Genomic DNA, 19547 nt, shown 5'->3' with positions numbered 1-19547 from the left:
CAGATGAGAGAAACTAACTAATGCTTTGACATTTCTGGAATAGAAATCTTTCCCACCGAGTAAGCCTTAAATACTTAATGTAATCGTTCATTTTGTCAAATAGTTTGAACTAGGGCAATATTTACTTGACAAGGATTGGTGGAGTAAACATAGAATATTTAAACACTATATCTGTACATATATCTATCCATAGATATATCTGTATTTTTCTTGTATCTCAAGAATTCCAATAAAAGTATCATAAAATGAAAAAAAAAGTTCATGCTCATATTCCAGAGAAAAATGTCTGGCCTGCATTTATTCTGCAGGTCTTAAATTTTCTTTCAGCATTCAAGTTGTTGGCTTGTTGATGTAAACTGTCTCAAATAAATCTGACTGCCTCACTGAACTTTGGAGCAGCAGTGGACCAAATATCTTGCTTTATCATATACAGTCACTTTGGAATATGGTAGTTCATGGTAGTATGTTGCAATGCGAGAATATCCACCATGGATCAAAACGATCCTGGGACCCAAGTCAGAAAACAGATTAAGTATTTTGAGGCAAAAAGGAAACAAACAGCATAGTCCTGGGCTTTTAACAACTCAAAGAGTACAAAGCTATTATAAGACAGAATCCACAATAAAAGCTGACTACATAAAGTAGGGGAAGTCATCATTCCAAACAAACAGCACAACAGTTATGTTTAGAACTTTGAATGCTCTTTGAAATAAACATGAGGATACTAATAAATAACCAACTACACATAGACCAAAACTCAGAAACAACACTGGATACCATAAGCCTGTGGAAAGGCAGCAAGAACAAGGTGATGACAAAAAAAAAAAAAAAGAGTAAGATGTAAATATTAATAACTGAATGACAGCACACACACATGCCCCCTTTTAAGAACTGTTTTCCCAGAAAAAAAAATGCTCAACTCTCCTTTATTTTATAAGTACATAAATACAGTTTATATTCAACTTTAGATATTATGCTTTCCATCCTTAGCAGGGATAATTACTTCCACCTTTGTGTTCTCTAAGATATTTTATAATACTGCTTATTAAATTCCCATTACTTCATTTCACATGATTAGTTGTTTTGGTGTCTGACTTCCTGAGCTGATCATGAGCAACTTGAAGGGAGAGGCCATCCATTACCTCTTCATCATCTCTAACATAAAGGAGTTACCTAGCTGAAGTCTTCTTTGGACTCTCAAAGTCATGTTTTGAACCTCTGGATGCCAGGCCAGATTACCCATTTAGAGTTACCTGGGTGCCTCCTAGACCATAGCTTTCTGAACCCTGTCCCAGATCTACTGAATCAGAATCATCTGGAGACGACTCCAGGTGATTCCTAACAAGGTCGCTTATTATATTTAACAAGCCTCCAAGGTGATTCTCACACACACTAAAGTTTAGAAGCACTGTTTTAATTTACATACTTTCACCAACTTTACATGTTATGCTTTGTTATGATTTTGGCTAAGTTTTTTTTTTTTCAGCTTAAAAATCACCTCTAAACTCGAACTTCTTAGCAATCTTCTAGTCTGATATCACAAAATTTTTGGAATTAATTTAGACTTCTGGGCCCTCCCTATTCTGCACCTCAATTCCTGAGATATGTTCAGAATTGCATTAAATGTTGAAGATGGGGAGACAGTCGGGTGTTGTCCCCTGAGATGTCTGCTCAGGTGAATACACTATTATCTATCATACAGCCCTAGCTGCGACTTGCAGACTTGCTTCACAGGTGGGCTGATGATTTTGTGAGTACAGCCACCCTAACTGGAATTTTGGCATATTCTGCTTCTGCTTTTTCCCTATCAATCACTCTGGCCCCCCTATTAGGTAGGGATTAATCAGATTATATAGCCAGTAGCACAGGAGAAAGAAATCTCTATTCATACACCCTACTGATTTGTTCCTGAATAAGTGGCAAAGATTATGAAGCAAAGTTTTTGTTTTTCATTAAACTTATTACAGTGATTGCATATTCATTTGTTAGAAACACTCTCTTGTTCATTTCTTACTTGAATATCATAAAGTGTATAGCCATTTAAACAGTCCAGTTGAAGAGATCAGTTTATATTCTAAGACTCAGTGGCTTTTTTATTTGGACCGTTACTTGGAGAGTTTAGTGTAATGTACTGTAATGTAATATATCATGCCAAATTAAATGGCATGTATTTGCTGTTATCAGGGCCCTCTTCCCCTTCACTTATTAGATTATTTCCCTTGGTACCCCATATTTACATAAACAAAAGTGATATTATTTTAGGCACATATACTTTAGGTTTCTTCATAACAGTTGGTTTAATCTGGATTTAGGTTGTGCGTAACAAAAATTGTGTTTACTTATATTAGTGTCCCTGGTACCCAGCACAGTGTCTGGCATACAATAGGTGGTCAATTAATGTTTGTAGATCCGGACTGAATTATGCTTGAATTTTGAATTATTTCCAATGAATACGGAGGTTTCACAAACTTCTTAGCTTCCGTTTTCCATGACTACTGTTTATTGTTGAAACAGCAATGGTCTGTGTTGCTGTATCTTTTCTAATCAGAATGCATACAGCCTTCCTCCTTTTCCTTTGTCCATCTGCATTTCCTGTATCTCTATCTTGTACATTGCCTAGCTTGGAGGTGTAGCACATGGGAATCTCCCAATGAAACTTGAACATTGTGGATCTACGACAACTATATTTTGGAGTTACATTATTCTTCTTCCAGCGGAATGGAATTTTATGAATCATAAAATTTTAGAGCTTCAAGTGATACTACTGATCATCCAGCATAACCATTTTGTGAATGAGGACACTGGGACTCAAAAAGGGTCATTTACTAAAGACTCACACTGATGATATTAAAATAGAGGACAATTTAATTTTAAACTTCTCACCTACATTTGGTCCATTCACTGTCCTTCAGAAGCATGGACATCTAAATAACTATAGTTTGCTACTCTGTGTAGCATTTTACAGGAATTGCTAGAAGGAAAGAACCATTTTAGATGCACTTTTCTATTTGCCTCATCCTTGATTAATTTTGCCGTTGTATAATGGATTGGTACAAGGAAATTCAAAGATTGATGCATTTTTTTCTGAGGAAGGTTATTGATTGGAAACCACAGCTTGTGTATATATCTATTTTCCTTCTTTTTGCCTTCCACAGTTCATAAGGAAAACAAGCAGGACAAAATTATATGAGAAAAACATAATGTAGATGTATCTTTCTTCAGGTAATTTTTAGTTGTTTTTTTTTTTTTTAAATGTGATTAAATGGGGCGCCTGGGTGGCTCAGTCGGTTGGGCGGCCGACTTCGGCTCAGGTCATGATCTCGCGGTCCGTGAGTTCGAGCCCCGCGTTGGGCTCTGTGCTGACAGCTCAGAGCCTGGAGCCTGTTTTGGATTCTGTGTCTCCCTCTCTCTGACCCTCCCCCATTCATGCTCTGTCTCTCTCTATCTCAAAAATAAATAAACGTTAAAAAAAAATTTTAAAAATGTGATTAAAAATGAAATTTAAGTATATTAGGAAATTTGGTATTGAAGGGAATTCTTGCACAAGGAGTTTTTACCTAAGCACATGATACAAACAAGTTATAATATTTGCATATCTAGATTTGCAGCTATTGGTTTGTTTAAAATATAGTGTAACCATAACACCTTTGTCCTGAAACTAGAATCATCATTAGCAAATCAAGCCAGAGTTCTAGTTCAACTTTAGTTTTAAATCTAAATTTCCTAATTGGTACTTGGTTTCACTAAATCATCCCTTATTTGTGAAAATATGTCAGGCTAGCTACTGTTTCCCAAAGAGCAGAGTAATGAATGGGAGTAGAAATTTAACTCCATTAATTTATTAAGGATTTGTTTTGCCTACCCACACCATAAGCAAGCACCCAAAACAGAAAATACCCAAGATGCGGAGATAAATGAGAAATATGGTTATGTGCTTGTTGGTACTGGTGTGGTCAGGCAGTTCGAGTCTCCTGTGCTGAGTGGGTAGGATGGTCACAACCTCAAACACGCAGACACATCCAGGTGCCCCCTAAATTGAGTGAAATGTAAATGTGTCTGATGTGTTTTCTAGGCATTCTACAGACCTGATGAATGAAAGCAGCCTTCTCCTTTGCAGGCTTCCCCAGAAACATCTACCTCCTGAATCATGAAGATTTATATATGCCATGAGCCCAGCCTGGGAATGCTCTGAGCCGAGCTCAGCAAAGATGCCTGAAATGTGGTCGTGGCAAGTCTCTCCTAGTCATCTGCAGTTAGCCCCGAGTTTCATAAACCTCCTGAAGTAAGCAGGACACCTACCTCTATAAATGGCTTAGTTCCAGCTTCTAGGGGAATTGGGAGCATTTGGTGTTTATATTGACCCTAACCATACATTATAGATATTCAACAAATATTTGCAAATACTAATAATTTAATGATTGTTTACTATGCCCAGACCCTGTGCTGGGCACTTTACATGCATTTCTTTTTTTCATTTAATCCTGCCATGGTCACTCGGGATAGGGAGTTTATCAACATTCATATTTTGGAGAAAAGAAAACTGCGACTTAAGAGGTTAACTAACTTGTCCAATGTCACAAAACTAGTTAGTGCACCCTATTATCCAAGCTTGATTAGTCACTTATTCACCCTGGGATCAGCTTCCTTGACTATGAATTGAGGTAGTGTCTTCCTCTTTCAAACTTCCCTTCTACCTGGGTTTATTTACCATGTGACTTCACCAGAGAGGTAGTTCTGAAGATAGGGGACTTCTGATGAAGGCCAAGGACAAGGATATTTTCTGGTACATGACTCCTCCTTTCTGGTAGGAGTCAAGTTGCATATTAACAATTTGCCTGTACATCTCCACCACTTTCCCTAGTTGGTGCCTCTGACAAAGTTCTCCTTTAGTCAGACATTCTACATGAAAATCCAGTCATATTTTAATATTATATTTGGCTATTACCTTATTTTATTTATGTGCTAGATATGAATATCAGTTTGCCAACTCTGGTGAAAGAAGTAGAACCACAGACAGAAAAACAGATACTGTGCCTTCAATCTATCAGGATGGTAGAAATTTAGTATCAACTTTGAGCTAAATTCCAAGGCATCTGGGAATGGGGTAGGGTTTGAGAGCTTTTCTGGTCCTTGAGTAAGCTGTCTCTGTCAGTATGTGTTGAGAAATCCATCATTTACTGGTCTTGGGCCATGTTCCTGGGTCCACATGCATTATTGCAAAGATTTCTCTGCTTTCTATCCATGAACTTCTGTGCAATACTTGAAGACTTAAGAGTCATTCTGTTACTGCTGTGACACATGGCCATCTGCACTTTCAGAGGCTGTCCATGACCTTATCTGCTTAAGACAATGTTCCCCCAAATCGAGTCTTTTTCACATTACATAACAATTTTTTAAATTCACGTTTTTGACATATCTGGTACCCTCAGTATTATCATAACTTAATATTTTTCTTTAACTGGAATTTATTTTAGAGTGAAACTGTACTGGGGCGTCTGGGTGGTTCATTCCGCTAGACATCTGTTGATTTCCGCCCAGGTCATGAGTTCACATTAGTGAGTTGGAGCCCCTGCATCCAGCTCTGTGCTGACAGCGCAGAGCCTGCTTGGGATTCTCTCTCTCTCTCCCTCTCTCTAGTCCTCCCCCACTTGTGCTCTCTCTCTCTCTCAAAATAAATAAAATAAACGTTAAAAAAGCATTAAAACGAAACTCTACTATAATAAATAGAAAATTTGTATCGCTTGCCATAAAGAGAAGTAGCCATTAACATAAATTATATGAAACCCAAACATTACATTCTAGATGGATACGGTCAAGTCACATCTTTCTTAGTCTAAACTTAATAAATCCAGAAGGACTATCTGCTTCAATGGGAGTGAGATTGTGGGAGAGGACATAAATGGGTTAATATCGCAGAAGTATCTTACTGCTATTGACATATTTAGAGGTAGGGCTATGTCACAGGGAGAGCACAGAACTGGAAAACCTGTTATATAAGTCACAATCAATAACTGTCGATGATCAGAGACAGGTCGCCTTTGCGGACCTTCCTCCCTTCCTTCATAAAATACAAGATTCCATCAGCCCAGACGCGCCGCCACCCCCCCGCCCCCCGCCCCGCCTTTTGCGCACCTACTGTCACCCCGGAGTTGAACTACATCCCCCACAATGCACCGCGCGCGGCGCCAGAAATGCGGACCGCCGCTACCTCCCGCCGCTTTCCTTCTGTCCCTCCTACAACTCCCACAAGCCCCCTCGGCCCCGGGCCTAAGCCCAGCCTCTGGTGGAGGCGGAGGCGGAGGCGCGGGAGTTATGGAGGGGGCGGGATCTGCAGGGAAGTGCGTCAGAGGAGGCGCGGGGAGAGTAGGGTGCTGTGGTCTGAGCTTGAGGGTGAAGCTGGCGGAGCAGGAGGATGGGCGGTGAGTGAGCGGGCTCGGCGTCTCCGGGCAGGGGTCGCGTAGCCGTTGGATGTTTTCAGCAGTTTGAAGAGGGGCCCCTCCCGGGGAGCGGCCCGGGCGGGTGGGTGCCCCGCCGCAGCGCTGCGGCGGGGGTTTTCCCTCGGCCGAGTGGTCTGGGGAGGGGCCTGGTCGCGTACCTGGGGCCCCTGGCCTGGGGTGGCCCTGGACTGCGGGGCCCCCGGCTCGGTAGTGCGCCCTGCGAGGTGATAGCGCCAGTTGTCCGGCCTGGGTAAACAGCCGCTCTCGGTGCCGGGACCTTTTAAGGTCATTTGAGAGCACCAGGATGAAAGAGAATTAGAAAGAACAAGAATACAAAACCAACTTCTGGAGTTATTGTTAATCAGTGTAATTGCCCCATCTCTCCTGTGTCACACTTGCTATCTTCCAAACTCGGCAATCCCAGTTTGCGAGCCTGTTTTCGTGCGCCTTTGTAAGGTGTTTGGTGCGGTCACGGTGTATACTTGGCAGGATTTGACTCAGCTTGATCCGCCTTGAGTCATTTTACTGCGGCCATTTACTACTACTGCCGTTGAGTCCTGTCCACACCTCGGTGTGGTAGAGCCCCTCCCTAAGGAATGTGGTGAAAACCTCCAGAGGAGGGAAGGCAACCTGGCTCTGTGCCGGTGCGTGACATTCCCCAGGACTCTGTAACGTAGCTTATTCAGACTGTATGTTACCATATATGGGAGACAAAAGAGCAAAAATTGTACAAAAGGCAACCCCCCCCCCCCCCGCCCTGCGCTGGGGGCTCAGCCTTTTGGGTCTTAGCCCGCCGAATAAAGCTGTTTCCTGGAAAGAAAAGCCTCAGTGTCCCAACTCTTTCTGTGTGAGAATCCTGCTACATTGGGAGTATTCGTATTCTGCCTAATTCAGTTTTCTTTCTAGCTGAGGGGGAATCATTTAGTTTGCAGATGAGGAGAGTCAAAAAGTGTGAGGAATGGGGAGAGTAGACAGGAGTGGAGAATTTGGCAGCGTAAGGGAGTTTTCCTTAGCTTTAATAGATTAAGAGCAGATTGCTATCTAGCATTATCATAGTTACTGTTCTCTTTGCTATTCTGTGTACCCAGAACTACCTTTTCTGTGTGGGTTAAGGAACATCTCAACTCTGTTTTCCAAATAGCTCCTGATTCTTAACCTTGGTTTAGAAGGTTTTCCTCTTCAGAGGAAACTGGGAGGAGCCAACTTCCTCTGCTTCCATTTCTAATGCTCTGTTCGCGCTCAACCCCAGAAAACTTAATGCTCTGCAGCTTGCATAAAAATTCAGCCTGTAATGAAGAGTTTATGTATGGTACACTGCTGACTCTGAGCATGTCTATTGTTTGTATCTGTAATGTGTATGTCCATTTCAGTGTTGTCTGTTTTAGTGTGCAGGTGATAGACTAGAGAACAAGACCTCTGTCTCCGTAGCATCCTGGGTATGTGAGCATTCAATAAGTACTTTTCATAATAATGAGTTTTATTTTGAACTTGATTGAGAACATGCTTGCCTTTATTTATTTTTTAATGATTATATATTACTTTAAGGGCCAAGGGATGGGGACTAGGATAAAGGGTGGTTTTTGAGATAATTCCTTTCAAAATAACCTCTATTTGTCCATGAAGTCTAACATTTCTTCTTTCTCCGACTTTTAAACAGAGCAGTCTGAATGCCAGAATGGATAACCGTTTTGCTACAGCATTTGTAATTGCTTGTGTGCTTAGCCTCATTTCCACCATCTACATGGCAGCCTCGATTGGCACAGACTTCTGGTATGAATATCGAAGTCCAATTCAAGAAAATTCCAGTGATTTGGCCAAAAGCATCTGGACCGACTTCGAGAGTGATGAGGCAGATGAAAAGACTTATAATGATGCGCTTTTCCGATTTAATGGCACAGTGGGATTGTGGAGACGGTGTATCACTATACCTCCAAACGCATATGGGTATAGCTCACCAGAAGGGACAGGTATTTCTCTTATTTTAACTTCTGTCTCCTTTATCTACTCAATAATAAAGTGATGGTGATGACCCAGTTATGTAAAAGGAGGTTTGTGGGTTCTTTCTCTCTCCAAAGAGATAAATCTATGTGTCTCTTCTCTCTCTATCACCTTCTCTGCCCATCTTCCATGAATTACCGTGATACTCGTTACAATTGGTTGGATAAGTAACTGTCCTTATCTTGGGAAAGCCAGTTTAAATCTCTGTACTTATCAGTAAAATTATTTTTATTAGTCTCACACATGTCATGAGGAAATAATTGGGAAAGTACATTGGAAGACTTTAAATATTTGGTAATTGGTGAAAGAATTAGTATCCAGAATCAAATCAACAAATATGAATTGATAGTCTTTTTTTTAAGTGTTAGCTGTGTTTTAGTAGTTATTATCATTTGCCCTGTGAATCTTAGAGAATATAATTTGATCCAACTCTACGTTTAAATCTGTGTATATTGAGTCTGTTTTACAACAACTTGATAGAGTTTGTAGGTTAAAAATATGCATTACGGAAATAAAAACCTAAGAAGTTGTTTCATTTATTTTGCAAGCATTCTTACCATTAAAAATGTTTAATTTCCAATTATTGAAATGGAAACTTTAGAACTGTTTCTAAGGAACAACTTTACAATTTGTTTCCGCTTATGACTACTTCTGTTGACCACTTTGTGGGAAGCACTGTATTTAAATCACAGCACAACAGGCTGGAGTTACCATATATCAGAAGGACAATAGTTGTGATTATATAATGGGAAAAAGAAAGTAGTTGGAAAGGGGGGGTGGTGGTTAAAGTTAATTGTAAAGCGTTCAGTTCTACTTATGAGGGCATAGGAGCACTTGATGGTTGAATCTTACCAATCGTTTATCATTCATTCAGCAAATACTTATTACATGCCTCCATATTCCATGTAGAACATCAGAGAAAAAAAATACCTTTAGTCCGAGGGAGCTAACATTCTTGTAAGGGATGCATGCAGTAAACTGAATAAATAAGTGTAATAGCATGAACAGTAGTTATTTATATAGTATGTTAGGTGACACATGCTATGAAAAAATGCAGGAAAATACAGGGGATTTGGAATATGTAGGGAAGGGGATGTTGGTGTGCATAAGTTATAATCTTCAATAGCATAGGCAGGATAGGCTTCAACAAGAAGACATTACTTGAGTAAAGACTTGAGGTAGGTGAAGGAGTTGGCTTTATGGAAAATTGCAGAGGTAGGGGGAATCGTGGGTTGGAAGGAAAAGCTACTGCAAAGGCTTTATGGTGGGAGCATGTCTGAATTAGTCAAGGACCAGCAAGAAAGCCACTGGGCTGGAATGGAGGGTAAGGAGGGGAGAGTTGTCAGAAAGGTACTCTGGGGGTGAGAGTGGGGCAAACCTTGCAAGATTTTCTAGGCGTGATGAGGGCCTTGGTTTTTACTCCACATGTGAAGGAGCGTTGCGGAGCTTTGAGCAGAGGACAGATGATCTGGTCACCTAGACGCATGTTTTGAAAACAAGTAGTAGGCAAAGGTGGAAGCCAGGAGACTTTTGCACTGATTCAGGTGAGAGATGATTGTGGCTTAGACGACAGTAGTAGCACTGAGAAGTGTCTGGATTCTAGATATGTTTTGAAGGTGGACCCTCAAGGATTAACTGGTGGGATGCATGTGGGCAACAATGACTATAGTTTCTGGTCTGAGGAACTAGAAGAATGGAATTGTCATTACCTGAGATGGGGGAAGACAGCTGGGGGAGTAGGTTTCGGGGAGAAGATGAAAGTTCCTATTTATTTGTCTTCTCCTCCTTCCTAGTCTTCTTGCATATCTATTCGCATTCATTTTACTGCTCCTACTTTTTTTTCCCCTTTCTTGTACCAATGTCTTAAGCCCACTGCTGAGAACCACTGGCATCCATTGGGCATCAGTGAATCTTGTGTGTCATTCAAGGCCAAAGAGGTTGCTGTCCTCTGGGAACATCTTTCTATATCACTTTTTATTTTAGAGAATAATTACTGAAAGGGATTTTTGTTAAATGTTTATAATTAAAGCAACAAGCAATCATTGTTAATTCGTGTTCCAGAGTCATTTGATGCCACAAAATGCATGAGTTTCACGCTAAATGAGCAGTTCATGGAGAAATTTGTTGATCCTGGAAACCACAATAGTGGAATTGATCTGCTTCGGACCTGTGAGTACATTGATTTCAGCCGGACAGTTGGGAAAAAAAGAAATAATTTTGCCATTTGTTGATTTCTGTTTTGGGAACAAGATGAATCAGTATGTCATGTCAACTTGAAATAAGATCTCTAACGGTATCTCGATGAACTCTCTTCTGTTGAAAACATATTTTAAGATTAGGTACGTACCTAACCAATTGCAAATATAAAGTTCAGAGAAGCAGCTAATACATTAGGTGACAGAATCCAGACCTCCCCAAAAGATGTTATTAGTGGGCCCTTTTGAAGAGTAAATTTAATAGGAATAAAAAATAAATTTTTGATTTTGAGTTAAACGTTTCAGCTACCTGAGTTCAGATAGGGATATGTAAAAAAAAGTTGACTATAAGCTCTAAGAGTCAACTAAGGATTAGGGCTACCAAAAACGTTAATGTAGCCTTAGGTGGTAATAACAAAAGTATAGATATCAAAAACAAATGAAAGTATTTATTAGGAGCGTTCCATTCCTTGATGGTCAGACTGCATAAGAAATACTGTCTTCAGATTTGTACCTGGTTTTCCGGCTGTAGAGGCTTACTGGAGCTTGTCCCAAAGAATGACCATGTTATGAGAGACCATGAAATGGCAAGTACAGTTGACCCTCGAACAGCATAGGGGTTAAGAGCACGAACCCCTCCACGGGGTTGAAAATCCACATATAACTTTTGACTCCCCAATACATTACTAACAGTCTACTGTTGATCAGAAGCCTTACCAATAACATAAAACAGTCGACTGACACGTATTTTGTATGTTATATGTATTATATAGTGTATTCTTAACATAAATTAGAGGGAAAAAATGTTATTAAGAAAATGATAAGGAAGAGAAAATACATTTGCAGTATGTTCTGTTAAAAATCTGCATATAAGTCAACCTGCACATTGAAAAAAAATTTTTTTAATTTTAATTTCAAGAGCAAGAGAGACTGAGCACAAGCAGGGAAGGGCAGAGAGAGAGGGAGACACAGAATCCGAAGTAGGCTCTAGACTCTAAGCTTGTCCGCACAGAGCCCCACACAGGGCTCGAACTCACGAACCGTGAGATCATGACCTAAGCTGAAGTCGGATGCTCAACCGACTGAGCCACCCAGGCGCTCCTCAGCCTGCACATTTAAACCTGCACATTTGTATTGCAAATATATAGGAAGAAGTATATTTCTAACAGTTTGAAGGGAAGTTGGAGAAAAGACTTTTATGTAGTTCCAGAAAGTAAAACTAGCATTATAGGGTAGAATTTGGCTTAGAGTTGATATTAATACATTACTAATAATTAAAGTAATGTAAGAGTGGAAGGGGGTGCTTTGGAAGATCATCAGCTTTCTTCCCACAGCTGTTGAGGGAATTTATGATAATTAAAACTGCCATTTACTGAGTGCAGAGATCCTCTGCTTTGTGTTTCATGTATATTCTTTCAACAGGTCTTTTATAATCACCATTCATTTACTTGTTATTCCCACCTTGAGATCCTATAAGGACTTAGATTCATTTGTATGTAGAGCCAGAAGGTTTTGCTTCAAATACTGGCTCTCCCGCTCACTGTTTTACCTTGTACAAGTTAGTTATACCTCTTGCCTTAGTTTCCTCATTCATAAAATGGAGATAATAATAGTACCTCTTCATAGGGATGTTGGGAGGATTAACATGCAACGCGTGTAAAGAAATTGCTGGATGCATAGTAAGCCCTCAGTGATTGTTAACTGTTAGTGTCCTTTCACTTTTATCAGGACAAAGGTAGCATCCTGTTGAACAAAGTGCTTTGGAAAAGAAACGTCCGGTATTAAAAGTACTCCTTTCTCACTTGTTGAGAAAAGATCTATTTAGTATATGACAGAAATTGACATTGTGAGAACACCGTCTGAAATCATGGTAACATTTCTTTTTTTCTCTTTTTCAAAATCAGATCTTTGGCGTTGCCAGTTCCTCTTACCTTTTGTCAGTCTGGGTTTGATGTGCTTTGGAGCCGTAATTGGACTTTGTGCTTGCATCTGCCGGAGTTTGTATCCCACCATTGCCACAGGCATTCTGCATCTCCTTGCAGGTGGGTCTTGTCAGGATACTTCGCTTTTCTCCTCTTCCTGTGTCCATAGAGACCAAAGAGTCGTAACTCTTAAACATTCACGCAGTACCGTCCTGTTGTGTTGCCCGCGAAGCTCTCACTGTGCTCTTACCAGTTATGTTTTGTTCTCCTCCAAGGGCTGTGCACACTGGGCTCAGTGAGTTGTTATGTTGCTGGGATTGAACTACTCCACCAGAAACTAGAACTACCTGAGAACGTGTCTGGTGAATTTGGATGGTCCTTCTGCCTGGCGTGTGTCTCAGCTCCCCTACAGTTCATGGCTTCTGCCCTCTTCATCTGGGCTGCTCACACCAATCGGAAAGAGTACACCTTAATGAAGGCCTATCGTGTGGCATGAGTGGGAAGTTGCCTGCTTTGCAATTGCCATTTTTATTATGTTTTTAATATTAATATTTTCTCTTGTCTCCCCTCCCGTTGTTTTTAATTTAATTTTTTTGAGTGGATCTACCATTTTATCCTGAAAATCTATTTTATTTATTCACACAGACAATTGTTTCTTAATACCACTAAAATGTATACGGATTATTCTGGATGATTCCATCTTTTAAACAAACCAATGTGGGTTCAGAGTCCAGAGAGCAAGAAGTGGGTAGACGGTTGGCACAAATTTCTGAAAGAAAATTGATAGTGGGAGATTGACCCAAAGCAAGTCCTACTGATGTCGGTTAGACTTTTCAGTAAATAGCTAGCTGTTCAACTAGAAACCCTTTAGTGTCTCTGGGAAACCTTTCATTGTCAAAACTTAATGGTCACTGTGCTGTTGTAGATAGCCAGTCAGCCAGAAGTATTAGTGCTATTTTCAGACGTAAGCTATATAAAATAAGGAGATTAGCTAAGAGCCTTTTCCCCAAATATTGGCATATAGCTTTATTCAAGGTGAAGTATGGCAGCTGTTTATCTATACTGTGTTTGTCTGCAAGAAAGGAAGTGAAAAATACAGTGTTTACTTGAAACTTTAACTTCGTAACTGCAGGAATTCCAATTCAGCCAGACAAGAGGATTAACCTTATTTTACTTTACCTTTTTTTGTATTTTTTTTTTTTTAACTCTCCTTAGTATGTCAATAGGATTTTCAGTACCACCAAACCATTTTGGATTTTTGCTCCTTGCCTCTTCACACATCAGGCTTAAGAGTGCTTTCTTTCTAACAGTACTTTGGGGTCATAGAGTAAAATTCTCCAACTGCTGTCTATGTATTCCAGCTCAGTACCATAAAGAAGGTTCCACCGTAATGACCCTCCGGAGCTAGGAAAACTACCACAAGACCTAAAGCTTTGGCTAGTCATTAACTTCCAACTATGGTCTTTATTTCTTGTGGTGAAATGATGTGCCTTTCCTTGCCTAAATCCCTTCTTGGTGTGTATCAACATTATTTAACATCTTCTAATTCAGTCATTTTTTTATAAATATGTCTATATATAAACATTGAACTTTAAAAAAAATCTTATTTACTTATTCCATTACTGTAGCACTTGACAGATTTTAAAAAATGTAACTTAGTAATTTCTTACAATATCCTAAATCTGTCTTTTTTAAAAAATAAAAAATGAGAAGAAACTCAATATTGTTTAGTGTCTGAGTTGATGTAAATCTCAATATTTTAGGATAAAGAAGTACAGGATTCTGAATGAGGATCTCTGTGTTTCTCTGGAAAATGCGTTGTTGCTAGGGTCTCTGTTTTATCTTCCAAAAAATATGGGAACCCCTTACGCCCATTAGAAAATAAGACACTCTTCAGAGTTTTAAAACATGTTTTCAAAGTAGTTTTGTGACCTCTATGTATCGTATTTAATGTGGCTAGGGTTTTCTTAAGTTATTTAATGGCTGTGGATGTTTGTGTTCTATTGTAAAATACTCCACTTTCTGACTTAAAGCCAATATTACTCTGCCACCAGTTATTACCTGTGCAATTACTGGCTATCAGTTTTCTACCTCTTCCTAACTCTTGAAGTTCACTGCCTTTCAGCACCTTCTGTAGAAGGCAGAAAAGCTAAGTAAATATACACAAAGCACTTAGGTATGGGATTTTAAAGTTATTGACCAACATGACATTTTTTATTGGGAAGTTACTTATTTTAGACAGTGTCCCTGCCACTTGTCCCTCCAAAGTTGTCTGTGATTGTCAGTCCACCACCAATCTTTCACATGCACTGTGAAAACTCTGTCAGAATCGGACTTGTGAGTTACAGGCTCACTGGTGGCCTCCTTGAGTATGGAAGCCAGCACCAGAAGCTCTGGGGTTGAATATGTGTTGTAGTTGATATTTTAAGCACATTTCAGAATATCTGAGGTCATCCTCTCTTGCAAAGACTTTTTTCTTTGGAACATAGAGGGCCGTGGTTGTATCATTTGAGGTGAAAATTAGTTTTTCACCCATCTCTTGCTCTAACCAGGTAGAGCCATATGAAATTGCTGATATTCGACCCATTTTTGATTAAAACTAATGACATAAAATCAGTGGCAAGTAAAGTTTTATTAATCTCTTTTCACCTAATCTTTGAAAGCAACCCCCAAAGTAAAAACTTAATTTTCAGGTTTTTCAGAACATGAGTTTCACGGTAATTTAAGAAACGCATTAAAAAATTTTTTTTAAATGTCTTTGTGAGAGACAAAATGTGAGCGGGGGAGGGGCAGAGAGAGAGGGAGACACAATCTGAAGCAGGCTCCAGGCTCTGAGCTGTCAGCGCAGAGCCCAACACAGGGCTCAAACCCACAAACGGTGAGATCATGACCTGTGCAGAAGTTGGTTGCTTGACCGGCTGAACCACTCAGGTGCCCCTAAGAAATGTGTTTTAAAATCTTAATTTTATAGTTCCTAACTAATCTCATTAAATGATGTGAATAAATATCTTTTATATCCTTTTTTAGCAAAAGATGCAGTTCAAAAAATTTTAAGGTATAGCCGTAAAAGTTGACACAATAAAAAGGGCAGAATAATCCTGGAAGAATTTATTTGTTCAGTTAACACTGTGCCTACTGTCTATGTCATTAATATAATAGTAATGTGTTACGGTTTACCTGCTCAAAGTGTTTGCGTGTGTGTGTGCGCGCGTTTTGGGGGGAGAGGACAGAGTTGAAAAGTCACTTAAAGGTGAACTGATTTAGTCACACCGGTGAGAAGAATGAGATGGCCATAGGATAGATCAATTTAGTTTTCCCATTCCAGAGACAAGCAAATTGCAGACTAGCACTATTAAAACTTATAATATAGATCCAGTTATCTTCATTTGACTGTAAGATAGTGTGAGGGCATTTTAAGAAGTAAGCCTCATGTAAACTTTCACCAGAAATGAAAACCATCTGTTGAATTAACCTGATTTCGCCAGTTACAACACTCCCCGAGATTTCCTGGCTACTGAATGGGTACAGCCCTGAAGATGCAAGTTGTAATTTCACAAGCTTGACGGAGCTCTGTGCTGGCAGAGCTGGGTGGGGTCGTGTCCTCCTTTCAGCCCTCTACTCATAAGGGAATCATGATTCATACTTTGAAAAGAGAGGAATAAAACAAGGAAACACATCTGTGTGTAATTATTTTTCTGTTGCTCATTAGGTGTTCCAACATACAATTGTAACGAGATACATTTTTCCTTGAATCAAATTATGATACATGCCAGTGTCCTGCAGATTCATCATAAGAGAATTTTAAATTGCAAAAAGAGTGGGTTATTTGCTCTATAGAGGAAATTGCCACACGACTCATTTAAATGATCTTCCGTGCTAAAAATTCTATGAGCAAAGTTAACACGCTATTTGACATATTAAGATTTACACACACAGCAAATTTACATAAAGTGAGATCTAATTCATATTACTTTATACCTTTGCAGAGTTTTAAAAATATGAAATATGGAGGGAAAGATAATTCTCTTTCTGTTTTGTCTTCACCTTTTAAAAATACTTGGCTTGTTGAGTAATGCATCACCTTTTATCTTCTGACTCAGTGTCTCAGGGTGTGAACTTGACCTCAGCTCTCCTGCAGCCTTTCCGGCCCTCCCTGTCTTCCAGCCTTCTGTTCTTGTTTCTCTCTATGCAGCTTGTGTTGTAGTTGGTATGTTCATGAGCAACCTAGACTCCCTTGTTCTCATAACCTCCCACGGCCGCTTCCTTCGCATTCCATACGCTGGCTTATCTTCATAGACTGTGCTATTCAGTTTTCTTGTCAGTCTCAAGATACCAAGAACGGCTGTTCAAAACCATTAAACTGACTCTGTGTAAAAAGTGATGCTCTTTGACTTTAGCTGCTCGACAATTTTAACCATCTCCAACTGTTGATTTATTACTACTCCCTACCACACAGTCTCAAAATCTCTATGAAAGTTAGTTGTGAGAAACACTCTTCATCCTCAACTTCCATGGAAGGAGTTTTATGTTGTTGTTTTTTCCATGAGGGAGTACTGGAATGAAGTCTTCCAGTTTCTCCAACTGTTTCTGCTCGCCCCTAAAAAAGAAGGAATGCGTTATGATTGGAGATATTGCTAGGATCATGGCATCCGCAAAAAAGCACAGCGTATGCTGGTGAAGGATCTAGTTCAGAAGACAGAATACTAAATTTGTAATTCCAGGTCTGTCACTTAGCCTTTCCAAGCTCCACCTTCCCCATCTGTGAAATGCTAGGATTTTTATACCTGCCTCATACACTTGCCGTGAGGATTATGTAAATTGCTGAACATAAAGTAGCCACTCAAAACCTGCTAGCTGTGACTGGCTGCATGAGGAGGGAATGAGGTTACCAAGCCTATAAAGCAGTGGTTCTCAGCCTAGCCTGCACATTGGACTTGCATGGAGAATTTAAAAACAATATTTGTGCCCCAGAGATTTTCTGATTTATTTGGCCTGGGGTGTGACCAGGTCACTATGGCTTTTTTGTGTGTGTGTTTTGTTTTTTTTAATCTTTCAAAGTGATTCCAGTGGGTAACTATGTTGAAAACTATATCTGAAACTACATTTAAAAGCAAGAAATAGGGGGCGCCTGGGTGAGTTAGTGGGTTAGTGAGCAACCCACTCTTGATTTCAGCAAAGGTCACCTTCTTACGGTTCATGAGTTGGGCTCCTTGCATTGGGCTCCGTGCTGGCAGTGTGGAGCTTGCTTGGGATTCTCTCTCCCTCTCTCTCTCTCTGCCCCTCCTCTGCTTGTGTGCACGTTCTCTCCTTCTCTCTCTTGTTCTCTCTCTCTCTCTCTCTCTCCCTCAAAATAAATAAACAGAAAATAAAAATAAAAACAAGAAATAGGATTCCCTCTCTCCCAGACAGATTGTTAGAAAGACAGTCTAAGGAAACAGTTAAGTAAACAGACCCGGTACAGTGCCTGCTTTCTACAGACCATTTCTTTCCTGTGCTTTCTAGCACTCTCTTCTGCTGATCACTGGCTCTTTGAGACAGGCCCCACTCCATCACACCACTGCTGGTTGGAGATGTGTAGGGAGAGTGTGCCTGCACACCCAGTACACCCCCGTGGCTCTTCCTAAGGTTCAGATCTGGCAGGAGGTGTTAGGAAGCCTCATTTGTTTTGGCTTCACTACCAAATTACTTTCTTTAATCCAGTACTTTCCGGGACCCTGTACTGTGGCGTAATTAGGCCTCCATAAATAAAGTGAATACTTTGACCCCTGTCTGCTTATCAATTCATTGCACTCCTACTCTTTTGGTTAGAATCACATAGGACAGGGCTGCCTGGGTGGCTCAGTTGGTTAAGCATCTGACTCTTGATTTCAGTTCAGGTCATGATCTCACAGGTTGTGAGATCAAGCCCCGCATCAGGCTCTGCACTGACAGCACAGAGCCTGCTTGGGATTCTGTCTCCCTCTCTCTCTCTGCCCCTACCCCACTCATGCTCTTTCTCTCAAAATAAGTAAATAAACCTTAAAAAAAAAAAAAAAAAAAGGATCACCCAGGACAGAGGCATGAGTGATTGACATTAACCTCTACAGTTGCCAGAAGCACTTGACAATGGACATATAAAATGAGTATAAAATAGTATGTTCCTTGATAGGTTACTGTGACAGTGAAATAGATCCTGAAACGTAAGAGCTGAATAAACGTTAGGTGTTAGTGTCTGGAGGCCGACATAGCACAGGGGGAGAAGGCAGCCTTTGCCTGGTGTGTGTAGGAGTTGCAGCTGCTGTGGCTTGTCCTGTGACTGCAGTCTGGTGCGGAATAGGGCTGGGGCTGGTGCTACATTGACGGAGGCAGTCTAGTTTCCAGTTTCAGGTTCGTTTCAAAATGGCGCTTCATTCACTACATGGGCTTTTAAGCCATCCTTGCATCTCAAAGTGGAAGAATTTTTAAAGCTTCTGTTTTTATCCTTTGTCTCAAACAAGACGGCACTAATGTGGAATATTTGTTTCTTCAATGATTTTGAGAAGCATCGGTTGGTGATTGAAGATCAGCCGCATCATTATCTTGCTTACATTGGATCCACATCCATTGACGGAATGGGAAGAACTTGGATTTCTGTGGCTTATTCTCAAGCTCCTAAAATCAACTACTGCCCCCTGATATGCAATTGGATTTGGATGGTTCATTTTAAGTGCTAAGCTTGTCAACAGATGTCAGGAACACACACCTTAACTTCAACCTCTGGGTATTATTCGTGAGCACTTATAATAAGTTGCAGAGCAGCACTTATTGCCCAGGACTTAAGGGAGCATTCAAGGACATGTAAGATAAGAAATTAACCAGAAAAATTCTAGAAAGACTTCAAACATTTGGGGTTATAACCCCCTTCCAGCAAACTAAAACTAAAACTAAAACCACAATGAAATATCCTCTCATACCCATCAGAATGGCTAAAATCAAAAACACAAGAAACAACAAGTGTTTGTGAGGATGTGGAGAAA

The 19547-nt window shown here is 40.1% G+C and overlaps 1 protein-coding gene across 3 annotated transcripts; it reads left to right on the top strand.

Annotated features, from left to right (window-relative positions):
- Window positions 1–6310: 6310 nt before the first annotated feature.
- Window positions 6311–14273, top strand: CLDND1 (claudin domain containing 1). 3 transcript variants are annotated; one of them, XM_019448134.2, is made up of 6 exons: window positions 6371–6419; window positions 7808–7873; window positions 8095–8404; window positions 10497–10604; window positions 12535–12672; window positions 12828–14273. In XM_019448134.2, exons 3-6 carry the CDS (start codon window positions 8113–8115, stop codon window positions 13046–13048), a joined length of 759 nt encoding a protein of 252 aa, XP_019303679.2. In that variant the 5' UTR covers window positions 6371–6419; window positions 7808–7873; window positions 8095–8112; the 3' UTR covers window positions 13049–14273. The 3 variants fall into 3 exon arrangements, with proteins under 3 accessions (XP_019303677.2, XP_019303679.2, XP_019303678.2); XM_019448133.2 differs by having other exon boundaries at window positions 6402–6419; window positions 7830–7873; XM_019448132.2 differs by lacking the exon at window positions 7808–7873 and having other exon boundaries at window positions 6311–6419.
- Window positions 14274–19547: the final 5274 nt, after the last annotated feature.

Source organism: Panthera pardus, unplaced genomic scaffold (assembly GCF_024362965.1).
Source record: "Panthera pardus isolate Hobbes unplaced genomic scaffold, ASM2436296v1 HiC_scaffold_16, whole genome shotgun sequence".
Lineage (NCBI taxonomy): Eukaryota > Metazoa > Chordata > Mammalia > Carnivora > Felidae > Panthera > Panthera pardus.
This window is presented reverse-complemented; position numbering and strand designations above follow the sequence as displayed.